At 42.6% G+C, this 20,517-nt stretch overlaps 1 protein-coding gene across 1 annotated transcript in view; it reads right to left on the bottom strand.

Moving 5' to 3' along the window:
• The window catches only part of col6a3 (collagen, type VI, alpha 3), an 81,239-nt gene that overhangs the window by 58,204 nt on the left and 2,518 nt on the right, over nucleotides 1–20,517 (bottom strand). The window contains 11 exon segments of the mRNA XM_084688448.1: nucleotides 781–792; nucleotides 1,674–2,298; nucleotides 2,498–3,100; nucleotides 3,270–3,860; nucleotides 4,045–4,677; nucleotides 6,577–7,188; nucleotides 7,317–7,904; nucleotides 8,001–8,624; nucleotides 9,066–9,659; nucleotides 10,568–11,164; nucleotides 14,154–14,265. Coding sequence (XP_084544574.1) covers nucleotides 781–792; nucleotides 1,674–2,298; nucleotides 2,498–3,100; nucleotides 3,270–3,860; nucleotides 4,045–4,677; nucleotides 6,577–7,188; nucleotides 7,317–7,904; nucleotides 8,001–8,624; nucleotides 9,066–9,659; nucleotides 10,568–11,164; nucleotides 14,154–14,238 — 5,564 coding nt within the window. The 5' untranslated portion in view covers nucleotides 14,239–14,265.

Genomic DNA, 20,517 nt, shown 5'->3' with positions numbered 1-20,517 from the left:
AATTAATTGCATTTCATTGATTGTGAGTGAGCAATCTTGAAGACACAGACCCATTTACAACTTTTAGCACAGTACAAATGTAATAGTCTAATTGTAAACCGTGCTAGGGAGGTTAATGCCTTAATGAAGACAAGGCTTCTTGATTCCCAACCTACAATTCTATTAAGATCCAGTAGGTCAATCTAAGTAAATATGAGTTTTACATTCATACCTATTACTGTTGGTACCATCTGTGTTACTTGTACCAGGACAGTCCTCATGGCAGAGAGAAGCTGCTCTTGAATGCTCGGGAGGTCAGTAAAGTCAGACACTTTGAAAACATAACTAGGGTCTTGAGAGATCCTTTCTAATTCTTCACTATTAGAGCTTTTTGTTCCAATGCTGAGAACATTAACACCACTGTTTTTTAGAGAAGATGCTGGTTCATTTACATTATCCTTGGATTGCCCATTGCTGAGCAGAATCAGAATTTGTCGAACACCTTCCAGGTGTCTGCTTCCAGCGGATGTTTGAAAAACATTCTCTTTCACAAACGTAAAAGCTGTTCCAGTGTTAAGGGGTCTTCCACCTTTGTGTGATAGGCCTTTCACAAAATTCAACATATCTTCTTTCCTTAAAAATGAATTCAAATAGAAATTTGCCACTGCTGTATTGCTAAACTGAACCACAGCTATCCTGTCATTGTTTTCTCCAACATTGAGTTTTCCAATGAAATTGTAAAGAAAGTCTCGTACAGCACGAAACCCAGCTTGTGTGTTATCAGAAGCATCCAGAAGAAACACAATGTCTCTTCTATTATCTCCTTCCTCTGCAAAAACAGAATTTAACGAAAATTTAGAAAATTTATATTGCAAATGTAATTACTTAATCTCACCTAATCAGTACAATTTAGGTTTTGATTTACAAATCACTGATATTATTTCAAATGCAGTACATTTCTGTCTTACCAATACTAACTCCTTCTTGTGGTCTCACTTGTGCAAGTCTCGTCTCCAGACTTTTTTGGATACTAGAAAGGTTTGAAAAATCTGGGACTGAGTAAGCATTTTCTGTATGTGAGGAAATAGCTTTCATCTCCACCAAATCAGTCATTTTGGATCCAATTGCAAATGTCACAACACCCATTGTCTTGAGTGCCCTCGAAGGTCCTCGTGGTGAATCTCTTGACCTGCCTCCAGCTAGAAGGACAAGGATCTGTTGGGCGCCCTCAAGATGTCGGCTACCAGCACTGGGAGTGAAGACATTGTCTTTCACAAACTGTAGGGCTGTGCCAGTATACTGAGGTCTCCCACCTTTAGGTCTTAGGTTTCTGATGGCGTTAAGCACGTCCTCTTTGTTTGAATGTGTACTTAGGTTGAAGTTAATTGCAGCATTGTTGCTATACTGCACAACAGCAACTTGATCTTTTTGCTCATCCAAGTCAAACTTTTCCACCACTCCTGCTACAAACTCACGCATCTCTGTGAACCTACTTCTCAGATCATCAGAGCCATCAAGAAGAAAAACAATGTCTCTTTTCACACTGGGGCCTGAAACTTGGATTGAAAATGGTCTAGAATTAATGACATGCGACCAACTAGCCCAACAAATCCTTATTAGTAGCAAGCTTGTACTTATGACTCAACAAGAAGAGTCATTTAACAACTGATTTAAATATCAGATATTTTACATACAATTTATGCACCAAAAATGTTAAACCAAAGTTAATCTTACCAATGATAGATGGAAATGTAGGTGTTTCCTGAACACCACTCAATACTGCGGACACTCTGGAGTCTATGCTGTCCAAGTTATTAAAACTGGCCACAGAAAAAGAATGAGCTGGTCTAAATGATATTGTCTGTAATTCCAACGTATCAGCATTATTTGTTCCAATGCTCAAGGTTTTTATTCCATTAGTTCTCAATGATTGTGCTGCCTCCCTTATATCATCACTGGATCGCCCACCACTGAAGACAAACAAATATTGAGGCACCCCCTCTGAATGTCTCCCTCCAGCTGAGGCAGTAAAGACATTTTCTCGGACAAACTGTAACGCTGTTCCAGTGTTGAGTGGCCTTCCTAGTTTGTGCCTCACAGATCTTATGGAATTGAGCACATCTGTCTTAGACGAGTAGGAATTCAAATAGAAGTTGGCTGTGGCATCTCGGCTGTACTGAACTAGGGCAACTTGATCCCCTTTTTCTCCTACATCCAGTCTCTGCACTATTTTCTCTGCAAAGCCACGGATTCCTTCAAAGCCATTTCTACAATCGTAAGAGCCGTCGATGAGGAACACCACATCCTTTCTGTCAGAATCTGAAATGAAACCAGAGAAGTTGCAAAATGCCTTGCTGTCCCGTGGGTTCAGAAATGTAGCAACAGGGGTAAAGAGCAATTGATGACACATGTACATTATTCCACCAGGCTACTCAAATAAGACAGGTCAATTGTTGTCCGTTTTAAGCCACAAGTAAGCTACATGCTAATTAAAATATTGAAACAAGCAGTATCTTACCAAAACTCATAGTTGGAACAGTTGGCTTTGGTTCATTGGGTACCTCTTTTAACAATGACAACAGTTCCTGTTGAATAGTTGGAAGGTCCTCAAAATCAGTGATGGACAGGGCATAGTTTGGTTCATGAGATATTGTCTGAAGTTCGAGTGTGTCTGCATCTCCAGTGCCAATGCCAATTGAAAGAACTCCCATTTCTTTCAGTTTTGATACTGATGCTCTTATGTCATCTCTGGATCTTCCACCACTCAATAATATCAGTATCTGTGGAACTCTTTCCATGTGTCTACTTCCGGAGACTTGAGTAAACACATTGTCAATGACAAACTGGATGGCTGCTCCAATGTTAAGGAGATAACCGCCTTTGTGTGTCAGGCCTCTTATGGCATCAACAACATTGCTGTTTGTTGAGTGCATGTTCAAATTGAAATTGATTTCTGCTGTATCACTGTACTGGACCACAGATACACGGTCTTTGTTCACTCCTACATTAAGTTTCTCCACTACTCTCTGCACAAAGTCTTTGATATCTGGGAATCTCCCCCGAGAATCATCTGAGCCATCAAGTAAAAATACAACGTCCCTCCTGTTCTTGATGTTATCTGCTGTAATCATAAGCAGTCAGGAGACAGGTTAATTATCATTCAGAGGAAACACAACATCTGACCACTAGTTTGGTAACAAAATGCAACAACCTTATGCTAAATTCCATCAACATCTTACAGTATCACTGTCACTGTTATGTTCATATCACATCAGTTGTATTTGTCTTACCCATTACTGTTGGCAGGTTAGTGGACATTGCACTCTCAATGGCAGAGAACATCTGCTGTTGAATGCTTGGGAGATAATTAAAATCTGGGGCATGGAAAGCATAGCTGGGTTGAAATGAAACCATTTGTAGCTCAAGTTCATCTGCATTCTTTATTCCCACTGCCAATGCCATCACACCAATTCCTTTCAAGTTTGTGACTGCATTACTGACATCATCACTGGACCGCCCACCATTCAGCAGTATCAGAATCTGGGGAACGCCTTCCAGACGCCTGCTTCCAGACGAGGCAGTAAAGACGTTGTCCCTGACGTACTGGAGAGCTGCCCCGGTGTTGAGGGGTCTGCCTCCTCTGTGCCTCAGCCCTCTAACAGTATCAAGAACATCATCTTTGGTGGTGTATGTGTTCAGATAGAAATGGACCTCTTGGTCTCTGCCATACTGGACCACTGAAACTCGGTCTTTGTTCACTCCCACATTGAGCTTCTCCACCATTCTCTGAACAAAGTCACGCATGGCTGGGAATCCATTTAGAGTTTCATCCGTGCCATCCAGTAAAAACACAACATCCCGTTGAATTGATCCAGATATGTCTGGCAATATATATAAAGAATGACTTTGTCATTGAGGATGATAAATGCACTGCTACATATGATTACTATAGTGTTGCTAATAATGTGCAATGGATTCTTTCCATCAAATGCAGGTGAATGAGACGAAAACAAGCAGGCTACATTTTCAAAAGAAAACACACAGCGTAGGAACAAAGTCAAGGACACAGAAAAGAGATCATAATAAAAAACACCTTACCTACTACAGTTGTTTGATCCAGTCTTGGTTGACGAGGCACCCTTTTTACGAGTGCCAAAAGTTGCTGTTGGATGCTTGCAAGGTCATCAAACACAGGGACAGACAGAGCATAGGAGGGAATTTGTGTAATCATCTGGAGCTGTAGGATGTCAGCATTACTTGACCCAATACTGAACGGCACAATTCTATCCCGTTTTAAAGCCATCGCAGCACCTCCAACATCATCTTGAGATCTCCCACCACTCAGCACAATCAATATCTGAGGGACCCCCTCGTGGTCTCTGCTTCCAGAGGTGGCAGTGAAGACATTAGTCCTCACATATTCAAGAGCTGCCCCAGTGTTGAGGATTTGTCCCCCTCTGGGCTGCAGACTTTGAATGGAACTAATAACGTCTTGTTTATCATGGTATGAGTTTAGAAAGAAATGGGCCTCAGGCTCTGTGCTGTACTGGACAACAGCAACACGATCTTTGTTCTCCCCAATATTGAGTGACTCAACTATTCTTTGCACAAAGTCACGCATTGAGGGAAATCCACTCCTTGTATCATCAGATCCGTCCAGTAGGAATACAATGTCTTTTTGTGCTGCATCTAATTCCACTAAGAAAAAACATTGAAGGATCGGTTTATAAAAGCTCCATGTACAGATTATTGAATGCAAAATCAGGCTACATCAACACTGTAAGGTGTACTACAAAATTATTAACATTCCATCCATGCAAAATAATACATTAAAATGTAGTTGGAATGAACTTTGTCTTAAATGGCAAAACATTTAAGAAAGTTTGCAGATAAGGAAATTTGAAGTTGAATCAAAAAGAAGTTGAAATGAAATGCTCCACTTCCACGAACAAGAGGAGGAAGGGAAAGTGTACGCAGAATAAGAATCTAACGGAATTTATAAACAAGTCAATGATACTGGCATCATTGGCTCAAGGAAGAGCTTAAGTTGAAAGAATATGAAGACTTTTCTGATGTCAAACAATCAAGATTTTGATTGTTCCGATTTGTTGAAACGGATAATGCCACGTATATGACTGGTCATTTGACAAGTCATGATATCTAGCAACTGATCTTTGGTTTACACAATGAGTATAAATGCAAACAGCTAAACCATTCAAAGAGTTGGCCTCTAGTCAAAGCAGGCAGTTTGAGGGAAATGAAACTGATCCACTGATTTTTTTCTTCAAATGATGATGCAGTTTCATGTGAATTCAAACCATTCAAGGCCAATAGCATAAATGCTTGGAGTCATCTTGATTCTCAACTTAAGAGAATCATAAAGATCTTACCAACAATGGTGGGGGGCTCAATTCCCATTTTTGACTTTACAAAGGCGAGAATTTCCGGCTGTATAGATAAAAGTTCACCAAAGACAGGTAGATTGAAAAGGAATCTTGAGGAGTAGGCAATTTTTTGCAGCTCCAAGGTCTTAGAGTTTTTCATCCCAATGGCAAAAGAAAGGACTCCGAGACTTTTCATATCGGAGGCCACAGTTGAGATGTCATCGTTTGACTCTCCACCAGTTAACAAAAACAGCACCTGAGGAACTCCCTCTAGGCGTCTGCTACCAGCCGAGGCCGTGAAAACATTGTCCCTGACAAACTGAAGTGCGGCCCCAGTATTCCGGAGCCTTCCTCCTTTGTGTCTGAGACTCCTCACGGCATAAATAACAGCCCTCCCGGTTTTGTGACTTTTGAGGTCAAAGTAGGCCACTGCATCATCACTGTATTGGACTACAGAGATTCTAACATTTCCCCCGTCGATGTCCAGTTCACTGGCCATTCGTCGCACAAATTCTCGGATAGCTGGCAAACCATTTCTGGAGTCGTCTGAACCATCAAGGAGAAACACTATGTCCCTTCTGTCGTCCCCTGTATCAACTAGGTAGTGACAATAGAAATGAAACACATTGGCCACAGTTTAATTCAACATTATTGAATCCTAACTACAGCATAATTTCTGATCACAGGATACTCAAATATAGTTATTGATGTTGTTTCTTGTGTTGCTGTAAGACACTCACAGTACATGCATATCTGCATGAGCGAACAAGGTGGAATATTGAATGCATGTTTCATGAGCCAAGCTACTGCTCTACAAGACATCATCACAAGTATAGTGATGGAATCATCTTTTTATCGAAAAAAAAAGATGTCAAGTCTGGAATAAATTCTCAACGTCGCATTGAGGTAAGAGTGAACAAACGGAAAAGGTGGTGGAAAGAATTTTGACAAATGAAATAAAAGGCTTTTTGATCACTCTTGATAAAGACGGATCTCATTTGTTGCAGAGATTATCAGAAACAGAGAAAGACAATGAAAAGTTTGAGAGGAAAAAGTGGAGTACAAAGTAGATCTATTGTAGCATCTGATGTCATGCAATTTGTTTAGTTTTTTTTTTATCATGCCAAAAAAGCATTCTGGCATTGTACCAGAATTAAATATTGTAGTATGCTACTTGTTATTAGCATACTCTTATCAAAACGGAGGTTCTTACCTACAACTTCTGGGATTCCAGGAGTCAAAAATTCCTCTGTGTCATTTGTCAGGCTTTTAAGAGTAGAAATAAGCTGTGCCTGGATTGAGGGCAACTCAGAGAACTCTGTCACCTTGTAGGTGAAACCAGTTTTGAAGGAAATAACCTCCAACTCAGGGAGATTTGCATCTCCAACTCCGACTGCCATAGACACAATTTCAAGATCTTTAAGAGCAATCGCAGGGCCCTTTACGTAATCTCTGGATTGCTTGCTACTCAAAAGAATGAGGATCTGGGGCACGCCCTCGAGACGTCTGCTCCCCGAGGAGGAGGTGAAGACGTTGTGCCTCAGGTACTGGAGGGCTGCACCTGTGTTCAGGGTTCTTCCACCCTTGTGTCTCAGATTATTAATGGCATTGCTAACCGCATCCTTAGTTTTGTGAGAATTCAGATAGAAATTGGTTTGTGGTTTGTCAGAATATTGAACCACTGAGACTCTGTCTTTGTTCTCATCCACATTTAGTTTCTCCACTACACTCTGAACAAAGTCTCTTACTGCTGGGAATCCTTTTTTTGTGCCATCAGAGCCATCCAGCAGAAATACAATATCTCTTTTTATAGGTTTGCCATGGACTGAGACAACAACACAACAGAAGTATATTTAGACGAACAAGCATCCAAGAACATCATCAAAACCATGATTTAGAGTGTTGGCAAAGCTTCAAATCAACACGCGAAGAGAGAGATAGGTTTTGTCTTACCTTCAAGGAGGGCTTCTTGGAGCTGCTCCTTGGGGAGGCTCACATAGCTGTTGAGCTTTTGGGGGATGGTGCTCAGCTCACTGAAATCCTTCACGTTGAAGGCAAAGGAGGGGTTGTGAGAAATAGCCTCAATCTGCTTACGGTCCGCATCCTTGACACCCACACCAAACGGTACCACTCCATCGGTCTTTAAGGCAACGGCTGACTCCTTGACACTGTCCTTTGATTTGCTGCCACTCAAAACAATCATGAACTGGGGTACATTCCTAGCTGCACGGCTGCCATGTTTTTCTGACAATATGGTATCCTTCATGAATTTCAAGGCAGCCCCCGTGTTGAGACTTCGACCACCAGCCGGAGTAAGTGAATTTACAGCTCTCATTACTTCATCTTTATTCTGATAAGTGTTTAGGTAGAAGTTAGCCGTTGGCCTCTCACTTTGTTGGACAACTGAAATTCGTACTCTGTCCATTCCAATGTCAAGAGGCTCAATGACTTTAAGGATGAAGTCCCGGATGTAAGAGAAATCTGCTCGTACATTATCAGAGCCATCAATCAGGAAAGCCACATCCCTCTCTCCGCCTGTGACTGAAATAGAAAAGGAAAAGATTAAGATTCAAATGTTTTCATGTTTAAAAAAACATTTGAAAAGAAGAATTATCATAGAAAAAATCTTTAACTCACCTTCCTCTATGACTCCTCCCTCAGTCACATCAGTATCACCCACCACGGTGATCAGAGGGGTCATGATTTCCTCCACAACATTTGCCAGTCCAGTCCAGCTCCTTTCATGGTAAGCCAAGTTTGGAACAAAAGCAACCGACTTCATTAAATTGCTGTCTGCCTGGCCGGAGCTGACGGTGAAGGTCAGTACGCCTGCCAGGGCCACTTTGTCAGCTATCCTCTTAACCTGGTCCTGGGATGGGCCACCGGTGACCAGAACCAACACCTGTTGAACACCCTGTCTTTTCCGGGACCCTGCGGAGGCCTGGAACATGTTGGCGAGGGCGTAATCCATAGCAGCTCCTGTGTTCAGAATGGAGCCTCCCACCCCCCTGAGTTGGGAGACGCTGTTCAGCACGTCTTGTTTGCTGGAGAAAGTGTTGAGGTAAAACTCGATCTTAGGGTTTTCTGCGAATTGCATGAGGCCGATCTGAACCCGGTCTGGCCGAACATCCAACCGGTTGACAACTTCGAGGATGAATTCTTGCACGTAACGGAAGTTGCTCTCAGTGTAACTCGAGCCATCAACGAGGAAGATGATGTCTCGCACCATCCGCTGAGTCTGCACTGTCGTAATCTCGACCACTAGAGAGATCAAGCAAACGCAGAGGAAATAACAAACCATGACTTCACAGCTCTTCACATCCATCCACAAAAACACCACCAACTCCTTCTAACGGCCTTTCAGTGCAGATCACATCCATAGAACACATCTGTAGATAACATCCTTCTCAAAGGTCATCTTTGATTAGGTGAAGATTCAATTCAACCTGGGACTGGAAGCGTCAAACATACTGAGAAAGACGTGGTCAATTAGGGCGGGAGTCAGGTGGCTGAGCCGTTAGGGAATTGGGCTAGTAATCTGAAGATTGCCAGTTTGATTCCCGGCCGTGCCAAATTATGTTTTGTCCTTGGGCAAGGCACTTCACCCTACTTGCCTCAGGGGAATGTCCCTGTACTTACTGTAAGTCGCTCTGGATAAGAGTGTCTGCTAAATTACTAAATGTAAATTAAGCAATATTTTACCTGGTTCTGTGGGTCCCTCAGTCACAACCACCCCGGTCAGAGTGGAGAGCGGCGAGACGATAAGCTTGGGCTGGCGAAGCAGTATGCGGAAGTCCTTCAACATGAACACCAGGCTCTCGGCAAAGGCAATGCGCTTCAGCTCCTGCTCCACAGCGGCCTTGGAGCCCGCGGCCAGGGTCAGGACTCCCATGCGCTGCAGTTCCTCAGAAGGCTGCACCACGCTGTCGCCGGAAGGCTTACTTGTCATCAGCAGCACCAGCTGAGGAATCCCCTGCTGAATACGACTTCCCTTCTCTTCCCGCAGCATGTTGGTTCTCACAAAGTTCAAGGCTGCTCCGATGTTCACTGCCGTGCCGGGTCTTGGTTTGATTCGGCCAAGAGCGCCTATCAGGTCCTCCTTGGTTCCAAAGGCGTTCAGGTCGATCTCCGATCGGGGGGTGCTGCTGAACTGGGCCACACCCACTTGCACCCCGCCCGGTCCGATTGGCATTGTCTCGACAAACCTTTTGATGAACTCGCGTATGGCGTTGATAATTGTGGCACCCATGGTACTGTCAATGAGGAAAATGATGTCCCTATTTCCAACTTCCAAGGCTGTAAAATAAAGTAGGAGTGTTAGTCTTAACTTCAAAGTTAAATATGAGACAAGCTTTTGAAGTGGTGCATGAGATTATTAACTACTAATATATTGACTTGAGTAATTTCATAATTTCTTTCAAAATTACAATAAAATAAAAATATATATAATATATATATTTCAATAAATGACCTATGATTGCCACAACTGCTAACATAATATTTAAATCTGCATGGTTTCTATGGAGGACTAAATGTGCCAATATTAAATATATAAATAAATAAATACTTAAATAAATAAATACGTAAAGGAAAAAAAACTTTTTTATAAATAAAAACCAAGACGCACACACTTCTCTGACCCTCTACCTGATCATGCGCTTGCTTCAATAAAAGTGACCGTGAACAGGCCACATGTTAACAATAACATCACTTAAGCGATGTCTATTATTTTAGTATTTATTTAATTAAGTATTTATTTATGTATTTAATTTTGGCACATTTAGTCCTCCATAGGTTTCTATTGAGTGTTCGAGTGTACAGTATTTGATACCACATGATAACGGCAATCAGTTCACAAAGCTACAGCTGTGGAAAAATTACTTCCACTGCCATTCAAGTCTTCTCATCACCCTAATTAATAATGATAATGCATTGGTAGTATTTAGACTACAATTCCATCATACTGTCTGATAACAGTGGCCGTAAGGTCTGTTATCAGCAAGATTGATTCAAAAAGCATCAACATCAATTATTTATGATTAATTTCTAGTAAAATATTTCTTGTCTTGTTCTTACCTTGGTGCACCTACAAGAAAGGAATTCACATTGCTGTCTGCTAGATGTAAAAGTGCCTTCTTTCTTACTTAGTTTCCCATGTCCCCAAACCTCCAACTCCCCTCCCCACCTTGCATAAAAGTACCTACCTTCCGTGAACTCATTCTGAATGACAATTGTGCGTTGGGCCACCCCGTTAATGTATGGTAGCAGTTGGTCACCCATGACAGCCACTGCACTGAAATCTGGGGCCGACAGAAGAAAGCTCTTATCTGTGGTAACCGTCTCCAACTCAGCTGTGGCCTCCGCACCCACCACCACACCAAATGTGATAACGTTGGACTGCTTAAGCGCCCTGTCGCCCACGCCAGTATCGTCCGTGGATGGACCGGCACTGATAATCACCAGGGCCTGGGGCACCCCTTCCTCCGCCCTGCCCCCGGCCCCCTGGCTCAACAGGTTCTCTGCCACTTCCTCCAAGGCCGCACCGAGATTAGCCTCGTCACCTCCCATGAAGGTAAGGGCCTTCACGGCATCCAGGACAGCGGCTTTGTTTTCATAACTATTTAGATAGATCTTAATCTCAGGGTCGGCGCCGTACTGAACCACGGCCACCCGTATTTTGTCCCTGCTCACATCAAGGCCCTGTATGATTCTTATAGCCAAATCACGCACACGGGGGAAGTTAGCCGCTCCAACGTTTTCAGATCCGTCAATTAAGAGAACTACGTCGGCTGATTCTTGTGCTTTGAGGGAAGAGGGAGAGAGGAGAGAGACAAAACAGAACAAAATGCGATGTGATAGCGTTAAAACAGTGAAAGAGAAAGAAGAAGACAGCGTGCTGGCACATCATTGCATGTGTAAAGTAACATTCATGGTGAACACAATCCATAATAAAACATCACAAAAGCAGATCATACTGCATGTCGGCTGAATCAAGGAGCTACCAAAGGTACAAAGTATTTGTAGACTAATGAGGAATCTAAATCAGTCTGTTTACTTGTGTGTTGTAGAAAAACACAATACTGTGATGTTTGAGTGGCATGTTTTGTACATTAGAGTATGTAGAAATAAAACATATTACGTTTTTTATGTATTTACATAAACGTACTGAAAGTATTTTCTTCAGATATAAAGCTATGTGTGTGCATATATGATGTTATATACTTAATATGCTACATACTCTAAAATAACTGTTTCATTATACTATTACAGACTGTGCCTCAAACCAGCTCCATTGAGTTCAGCCATCCCATGCAGACTCCTGTTACAGACCTCAGATCATGTGACCAGTCATGACCCTGTGGCTCATCCTTGATGCTTCAGAGTCCCTATGTGAAATAAAAATGTACGTATAGAAAGGTTTTATCCTATGTGATAGTGTTATGATAAACCAAATAGGCAGGTCTTAATTCGAGAGATTTTGACATTAGACCATGTTAAGCTTTCAATTCAATATTTTTTAGTGAGCTAACTCTAGGTGTACTGCTGTGTGTTATACATTTTGTCAATAAATCTTTGACAAAAAAGGTTTCTGTTATGTGATGGTAACCATTGACAACAGCTGTTGTGTTCCACTGCAGAGCAAGGATGAGCACAGGCAGGTTCATCACTGTTTCCGTAGTAGAATATTGCGCACATATTTTACCCAGTTATGTAGACATTAACTGATAAACACACAAACATACACACAAACATAAACAAGACATTCAAGCAGTGGTGGGTGATTGGTTAGCCATATTTAAAAGCAAAAAAAAACCTGGTGTCTCCTGTATGGAGTTGTCTAGGCAACACGAGAGCTTGAGTTGTGGTGGGAATCAAAGTTGTAGGTTAAATGGTCTTTGCTTATTGTATGTACTGTATACGGATAAGATGTCATAGACAAAAAAGAGAGAAGTAGAAATAGTATGAAGGTAGAAATGCATATGTTATAGCTCTACTATGGTGTTGATCTGAAATACGGGTCTTAAAATTGAGTCTTCAACATGTCATAATATTGTGTAGTAAAGTGAACCCTGTCTTACTTTAAAAGGGCAATCTCATTATTTTCCCCTTTCTAGTATTAACTTTCAATATTAATATTACCATTGACTGAGATGGTTGGCTCTCAGTTCATGCTCAAGCATTATTACACAGCTTGGCTTAGACATACAAAAGCAGCAACCTCTCCTCTGAGAAGCATTAGGGGTGTCAAAGACATGCAAACCTTTTGCTGTTTTTCAAACTATTATGGACAAAATTAACGTACCGAGAAACCGAGTGATGTTAATGGTTGGATGAATGCTAAATTAATGGTTATTGTCATGTTAAAATACCAAGTCCATTCAAGGCTGCATTTACAGCTGAGTTTCTTCAACACAAGGGCATTAGTATGGTAGTGACACAGGCTCCCTTTGCATTACCTGTCACATCTCCAGCCAATCGTCTGACTTCAACCGACATGGGGGCTGTCAGCGCTACAGGAGCCCCGCCCCCAGCCAGGGTCACGGCGCCACACAACCCCACCACTAAGTCCTGGATAATGCCCGCCAAGGCCGTGAAAGTGTCTACGCTGAAAACGTGAACGTCTCGTGGCTCGCTAGCCATCTCGCCGAGCTCCCAGTCCACTGCATCCTGAACGCCCACGGCAAAAACCTCCACGCCCGCCAGACGCAGCACCTGGGCTGGTTCGGCCACGTCGTCCTGGGAGCGTCCGTCCGTCAGGACCACCACCACCTGGGCGACGCCGTCGCCGGCGCGGCTGCCCGAGGCGGCATTCAGATGGGCCCGGATGAGGAAGTCCAGGCCTAGCCCCGTCCTGGTTCCCCCGCCCCGGTAGACCATGGCCTCGATGTGCCCAAGGACCTCCCGGAACGACTGGTAAGTGTTGAGTTGGAACTCGGTTTTGGGCGAACCGCTGTACTGCACCAGGGCAAACTTAAACCTGCTCCCGCCCCCCTGTTGCAGAGCTTTTACCACTTTGTACAGAAACTGTCTTACGTACTCAAAGTTCTCCTGTCCCATGCTCCATGATGAGTCCACTAGAAAGTATATATCAGCTGGCAGGCCTTGTGCGCAATCTTCAAAAGAGAAAACCTGGTTTTGAGGACCCTCACAGAGCACCCAGATATTCCAATCCCATGTGGATTGAACACCAACACTGCAGAATAATAGTGCTATGAGCTACCATACAGAACTGCTGGGACTATACAACCAATATTAACCTCAGCCACCTAGACTTGCAATCAGTCTACAGCACAATCCACAGGTATACCCTTTAATCGTGTCAGGAAACCCATTGCTCTCACTGCTTCACAGCACAAACATCCCAATATTTGTATTTATAAAATTGAAACATCAACACATAAACCGACTTCCATCTTGACAGCAAAGATCATACTAAGTACGGTCATCATTGTTCATCTTATTTAATTTCATATTGTTTGGCTGATACTACTCTAGTATATCCTGTTTAAATGAACAGATATCCTATTGACCTTTGCCCTTTGAATTGCTTGGAACGTCACTATTACTGAGCAGATGAAACCTTCCAAGTAATATTATATAATGTAATATGATGATATTACATTATATAGTCAAACGCAATGAAGGTGATACTCCTAGAATGTTGAGCATTGCTGAAATGCTGGTCATCCCTAAAACTCAACAAACTCACATTTTGTCACAACAGATCTGGAATCTTTAGAGACTAGTACCATGTAAGTTGTCTATGGGTGCACTGTGAGGTAAACTTACCTTCCTGAGCATCAAGTTTGGTCAGCAGTCCTGCGAACAGGAAGCAGACGAGAGCGCATAGCGGCATCAGCCGACGCTTCGCCATCTTCTACTGAAGTGCTGAAAAGATCACCTGCGAATGAAACGGACGTGTCATCATCAGGGGCCTGTTTTGTAAAGCGCACTCAAAAAAGCCAGGTTCAAAGACTCAAACCTGACTTGAACGAACCTATCAAACCAGGCACAGATAGGGTCATTGCACTTTTAGTTCATGCAAGCAGACAAATTTGACCCAGGTTTTATTAATAGGCTAGCCTATAGTTATTTACCAACATATAAAACATGGCTTGTGTATCAGGAGAATAAAAGATAGCGGCATATGGATTTGGATGTAACATAAAAAAAAATATATATATTAACCTTTCGCAAAAGATTCCGCCCAGCTAACTTTTGCTATCGAGTCAAACTGCGTTTCTTTGTGTAGCGGGTCCCACTGTAAACTGCTGAGCTTGGATTCGAAGTAACACCAGAGCCCATTTACGGACAGCCTGTCCACTCCCTATTACTGTAAGCCCCATTGTACCGAATTTGGTTGAAGTTCCACCAGAAATCCACTGGGAGTGATCGCGGGTTAGGGTTATTGTCGTTGAGAAATCTCAGATATGATTGTAGTTTTTGCAAGTTCAACATGGATTATAGGTTGAAAGTGAATGAACAAGTAGTTTACATTTCTTACAGGGTGAGTCGTTGTTGCGCATAACATGCTAGCATTCTGCTAATGAATGCTGATTGTATGACGTCATTGACATTTAAAAAGGCTTTTTTATAACAAAATACCAATTTTAAAGCAGTGTGTATTTTCTTTGCTTCCCCTTTCGAATGCAACATTCAAATTACTAGACAAAAAAATTATATCCTGAGAAAAGTGGATTTTGAGGGTTAGGCCTATTGTTCCATAGACCTCCATTCTGCATTCTGTACTCGCCTGTGAGCGCCCTCATATGGAACCTCGAGTGGAACTGCAACCAGTTCAGAACCCGGAAGTTTCCCGAGAGTGGCAGTTCTCCCCTTATTAGACATTCTCTGATAACACTATAGCTAGCTAGCTCGAGCTGAAAGGAACAAACAATGTTATTTAGTTAGTATGTTAGTTGATCTTAAACACTATTTAACTGTGAACGGGGCCTCCACCCCGCAGGAATATTTCCTCTTGGACTGTGGGCTGTGGAAAGGGGTACTTTAAGGGTACCTGTTGTCAGATTTGCACTTTTTACAATTTTGCGCCGACATAAAACTTGAGCTAGGTATAGGTCAGTTAGCTAGTCTTTCTGTACGTAGTGACTGGATGCTGATAGGATTGGTCACGGCTGGGTGTGGGAGGGGTTTTGCGAAAGGTTTGAGTAGCTGCGATCATTCTAATTTATTGGGAAATTTAGATTGAGACATTTTATATACCATAATAATTAAAACGCATCTAGGTTTGTATCTCATCATTTATCATTGTATTATGTACTAAACAGGGGCTATTCTACACGGGGGCCTGCAGGGGCCAGTGCCCCTGTAAAAATTTCCCTGGCCCCCCCTGTGGCCCCCCTGAACTAACTTAATACAAAAAAAAAAATATATATTTTTTTTAATGCGTTTTTCTTCTTCTAGTAGTCAAGAAACGAGGAAGGGACATTGCAGCTTTTTTTGCCCCAGTAAATTAAAAAAAGTTAGAGAAACACATTAAGGTATTGAGAGGTGAGGACCCGGAAGAGGGAGAGTCAGAGTGGTTCGTATGATTTTAATGTAAAGCAAAATGTATGTATTTAAAGTTTAAATATAATTTGTTTCAGTTTTTAATGTGCCCCTCTGATTAAACACTGCTCCCCCCTCCCCCCCCCCTTGGTTCCCCCCAGTAAAATCTGGAACCACCACTGGTATTAAATAAATAATTTATTTAAGTTTATTCATCACAGAATGTCCATGGAAATCATTGTTTTCTTGTTGGGTTTTCTTCTTGTCTTACAGGAACGTCTTGTTAGGCAACAACAAAGGCTGATGCTGTGTTCACACCGAATTCAAAGCACATTTTTTGCGCCGTGAGATTACATGTAAAGTCAATGCAAACACGTGAATTTGCGAGTAAATTGCCATAGCAATTGAGCTTGAACTATGTTGAACTTGCTTAATGGAACCAAATGAACTGAAAATCAGACAGACTAACCAATAGCTTATTTACTAAACTTGCTTTATGGAACAGGCCCCTGTTATGGTTTATAATCATGTTGGTCCACACATATAATGTAAACTTGATACGCTTAGTCGGAGACTAATTTGTCAGTTGTTAGTGTCACTCCCATCCTTTGCTCTTTCTAACAAAAACACACGCTTCCGTCTAAATATTCTATACTATACTACACTGCCACAGCATCTAACCCACACCAGATGCTACATTCAGTTGAGTCAAAGAGAACAGTGCTCATTAGCATACTGTAGTCCTGCTCTAATGGAAACATTACATTATATCAAGGTTGATAGATGACAACCTATTCTTCTGGAATAACATTTATTTTTATTTTATATTTTTGTTTTTGAGCTTTGTTTATGTTCTCCTCCCTTTCCCACATGCAGAACATTCTGCAAGCATATTTCCAAAAGCCAAGTACACGTCCAGAGTTATATTTAACCTTCCACACACCATGGGAGGAGGAGAAAAGCCTCAGTCAACAATCTCTTCCCAACGTGTACTGAGACCTGTGATCTGCAGCCACCACAGCATCAGTGCAGGCCAGCCAAGCCCTCACAGCTGTCTAACATGGAGGGTTCACATGCATTTCTCCCTTAACCACATCAACATGACGCCCAAGACAGAAAATACCTCCAGTTCCGGGTTCAAAACAACAACAGCAGCACTCTTGTTGTGTCTTTCAGATCACCGCCAGACAGTGTATATTTGACCTTTGCCTGTCCTAGTCGGTAACAGTACGGGTATTGTTGAGCTAGAATGCTGGGTATCTTTGTGCTGCGTGGATTGGCAGAATGAAAAACACTTGTAAAAACAACCAGTCTACATCAGCAATTATCTTACTGTTGGCAAGGAATACATTTTCCATCTTCTTAATATTGCGTTCTTTAAAGAGGTGTTGGACTGGAAAGTCCAGTTTCACAGTTGGGATTTAGGTTTCTTTTTGGACAGCGTTTCTCTTATTGTATCCTTAAGTAATGTCCAGGGAAATTAAAACATGTTGAAAAGGGCACACAGCCTGCACAGATTATGGTGTGAAAAGGTTGCCTCAGAAAAAGTACTCTGGAGTAGAGAGGTCTAGTGAGTGTCTGCCTGCCTGCACAAGTGCCAATCATAACAATTACAAGTTCAATGAAATCAACATAGGACATTTGTGATAACCGTGTGTTTTAACGTAGATAACAAGCACATTTTCACTTGTGTGCAAACACAGGCCTACCATCAAAATTCCGTTGCAGCATCGCTAGCACACCATAAAGCTGGGATATTTACCAGATGACCACCACCCTCTGAGTGTGCGAGAGCCCTGGGGCTAGACAGAAAGACTTGTTGCAGACCCATTAGCATCCCCGCAGACACCATTTATAGAGTAGGGCAGCAGGGTGGTAATCGTGGTGGAAAGCACTCCTAATCACTCTAATGAGATGAACAAACTCAAGAATTTGTGTTGATAATACCACAGTCGTATGGTAGACAAATTAAATGTTATAGAGACGCACATTAAATGCGGAATCAGCAGTGTCATGTGAAACCCTTAACCACACTCAAAACCATAAATCTGACCATGAAACAAACTTTACAGTCGTCCTCTTGGCAAAAGCCCTTCTGCCATTAGGAGGAATTTTCCCATAGAAGAATGAAACACTGGCCCCTAACAAAGAGAGGCCTCGGAACAGAAGAACAGTGTTTGCTGGTTAACAAGTCTGCTGAGGTGTACGCCATTAACCGAACAATGGACAGATAACACAGCCCATTTTTTGCAGTTGAAACCTGGGAGAGTTCAGTTTTACCTGCTTCAAACGCTCCCACCCACTGTGCTCTCCCTAGCCAAGATCAGAACTGCAGGAGAACGCATGAATGCTAGTGTCCTCTTGTGGTAGGTAGAGGTACTACGGCCACACAGGAGACTGCACACAAGCCTGCTATTTCACTCTCTCCTTACTCTACACTCTCTTATGTCAATGTAATGCTGTAATTATGTATTCTTTACACAGAGGTCAAAAACTGGTTGGGTCAAACAAACGCTGTCTTCAACCTGTTATCTTGGACTGGTTTCGGAGGGTTTAATTCCACAGGGAATGGCAGGTGTGTAACGTTGGGGGTGTGTAACGTTGGGGGCGTGTAACGTTGGGGGCGTGTAACGTTGGGGGCGTGTAACGTTGGGGGCGTGTAACGTTGGGGGACTATAAGCGTGTGAGAGACACGAACAGTGTGAGACAATTGAAACATGTCAAATTAAATGGAGCATTCAACTCTTCTAAGGTTTCTGGTTACAATCCATTCTAATTCGACTTGGCCTATGCCTGAAGCTTCTTTGAAAGGATGGTGAATGAAAGTAAGAGGAAGTTGGGAGCAAGCCACACAGTGTGTCAGTTCCATTATGCACTGTGGAACACAAATAAGGCTGAAGTGATTTGACGCAGTAGGTCTGAGTATTCAAACTGTTTATACAACTGCTAACTAAGCGTATCATTGCAGAAGAATGGATGGATTTAAATGTCCCAAGCTTCAGCCAGACAGGTATTTTTATTCATATGTGAACACATTACACAAGTCTATACAGTCATACAACTATAGTGAACTGCAAATTGAAAAATTTGAACAAGCTGTGTACTGGGTGTACTTGAGGTTGAATCAGTCCAAAAGCAAAAGTGACGCTACAAGACTCACTGAACCATCAGAAGCTCATCCTGGCGCCAGACAGGTTTCAACTATTTATCTGTTCTTGATCCAGTTGTTGTCAGATCCTACCAGATATGTTACTGGATCCCATTTAAATTAAGTGAAATTCAGCCACTGCCGAGAAAGAGGCCAAAAGACTCTTTCAGAGGGATGGAACAGCTGGGGTTAAGAGCGTTTGAATCAAGGCCATCCACAATACCCAGCAATAATGAAGTATAAACAGTCGCCCAGTCCGGACAAACGCAGTGTGAGCATTGAGTAAAGTTACGTTGGCTCGTTTACACTTCCCTTAGCTTACTGTTTATCCAGACCCCACTGCACAGATGAGAATGTAGCCTTGCAGTTGATGAGTGTGCTTTCGTGTCAGTGTTAGGACAGTAGAATCATTACTCAGTTTAGTTTGAACACCCGGACCCCGAGGAGAGTAGAGTAAGGGTGGGCAGAAGATTTCTGTACATCAGTACGAGATGAGTTTCCAGGCATCTTCTTTAACCACCCATACTGTAGGTCTTCTACACAGACAGATACACATACAGCTTTAACTAGAGTCTATCATCAGATAGCTGAGCAGTTAGGGAATCGGGCTATTAATCAGAAGGTTGCTGGTTCGATTCCCGGACGTGCAAAATGACATTCTGTCCTTGGGCAAGGCACTTCACCCTACTTGCCTTGGGGGGAATGTCCCTGTACTTACTGTAAATCGCTCTGGATTAGAGCGCCTGTAAAATGTAAATGTATTATGGAGGAGCAGTACCTTCAGCCTCCCATGGATTGGAAGCCACTAGGCTTCTATGTTCCTGCATGTAAGCTGCCAGTCCTGAAACACAAAAGCCACTCTTGCGCAATCTGTCTTGCTCTCTCCATTCAGAGTCACCCTGAAGTCACCCCTCTGCAGGAACAGCCAAGCTGACCAACATGTCATCATGTCATCACCACTGAGGACAACGTGCTTCAGCACACTCCTTCTCAGGTCAACAGAAGTTAAATACAGAAACACACTACAGGGTGGCTGACTGGGTGGGTGGACTGAAAACAACATACAATCGTCTCTACAGTTCATTCACAAACCAATTTAAGTTTCAGGGAAACATGCCAAGTCATCGTCTGAGCAGATGTTTTGATCTAAAGCATATTCTCTTCCAGGATGTAAAAAACGTCCAAACCACAAATCACTCCCTGGGTGTAATGTTCTTGTATTCCAGTCACACGTTAACCGCTACACCAGCAGCACCTTAAGCAGTCCTCCTTCCCAGCTGGTAAGCTGTATCATGTCTCATGATGTGGTTGAATGTTTGTCCTCTTGCATGTTCGCTGGCATTGTACACCAGGTTATCTTTGTAACCTTTAGTTCTAGGTAGACCCTGCAGACAGTCTAAGCACGCCTCATAATTCAACATCAAAAAGAACAAAGCCAAACACAACTGCTCTCACCAGTCAGAATCCATGTCTAGCCAATCACGTGGCCTGGCTGGC

The sequence above is a fragment of the Hypomesus nipponensis genome, chromosome 23 (genome assembly GCF_054491055.1).
Source record: "Hypomesus nipponensis isolate SF chromosome 23, ASM5449105v1, whole genome shotgun sequence".
In the NCBI taxonomy this organism is placed as follows: Eukaryota; Metazoa; Chordata; class Actinopteri; order Osmeriformes; family Osmeridae; genus Hypomesus; species Hypomesus nipponensis.
The sequence above is the reverse complement of the archived record's forward strand: the minus strand, read 5'-3'. Positions and strand labels throughout refer to the sequence as shown.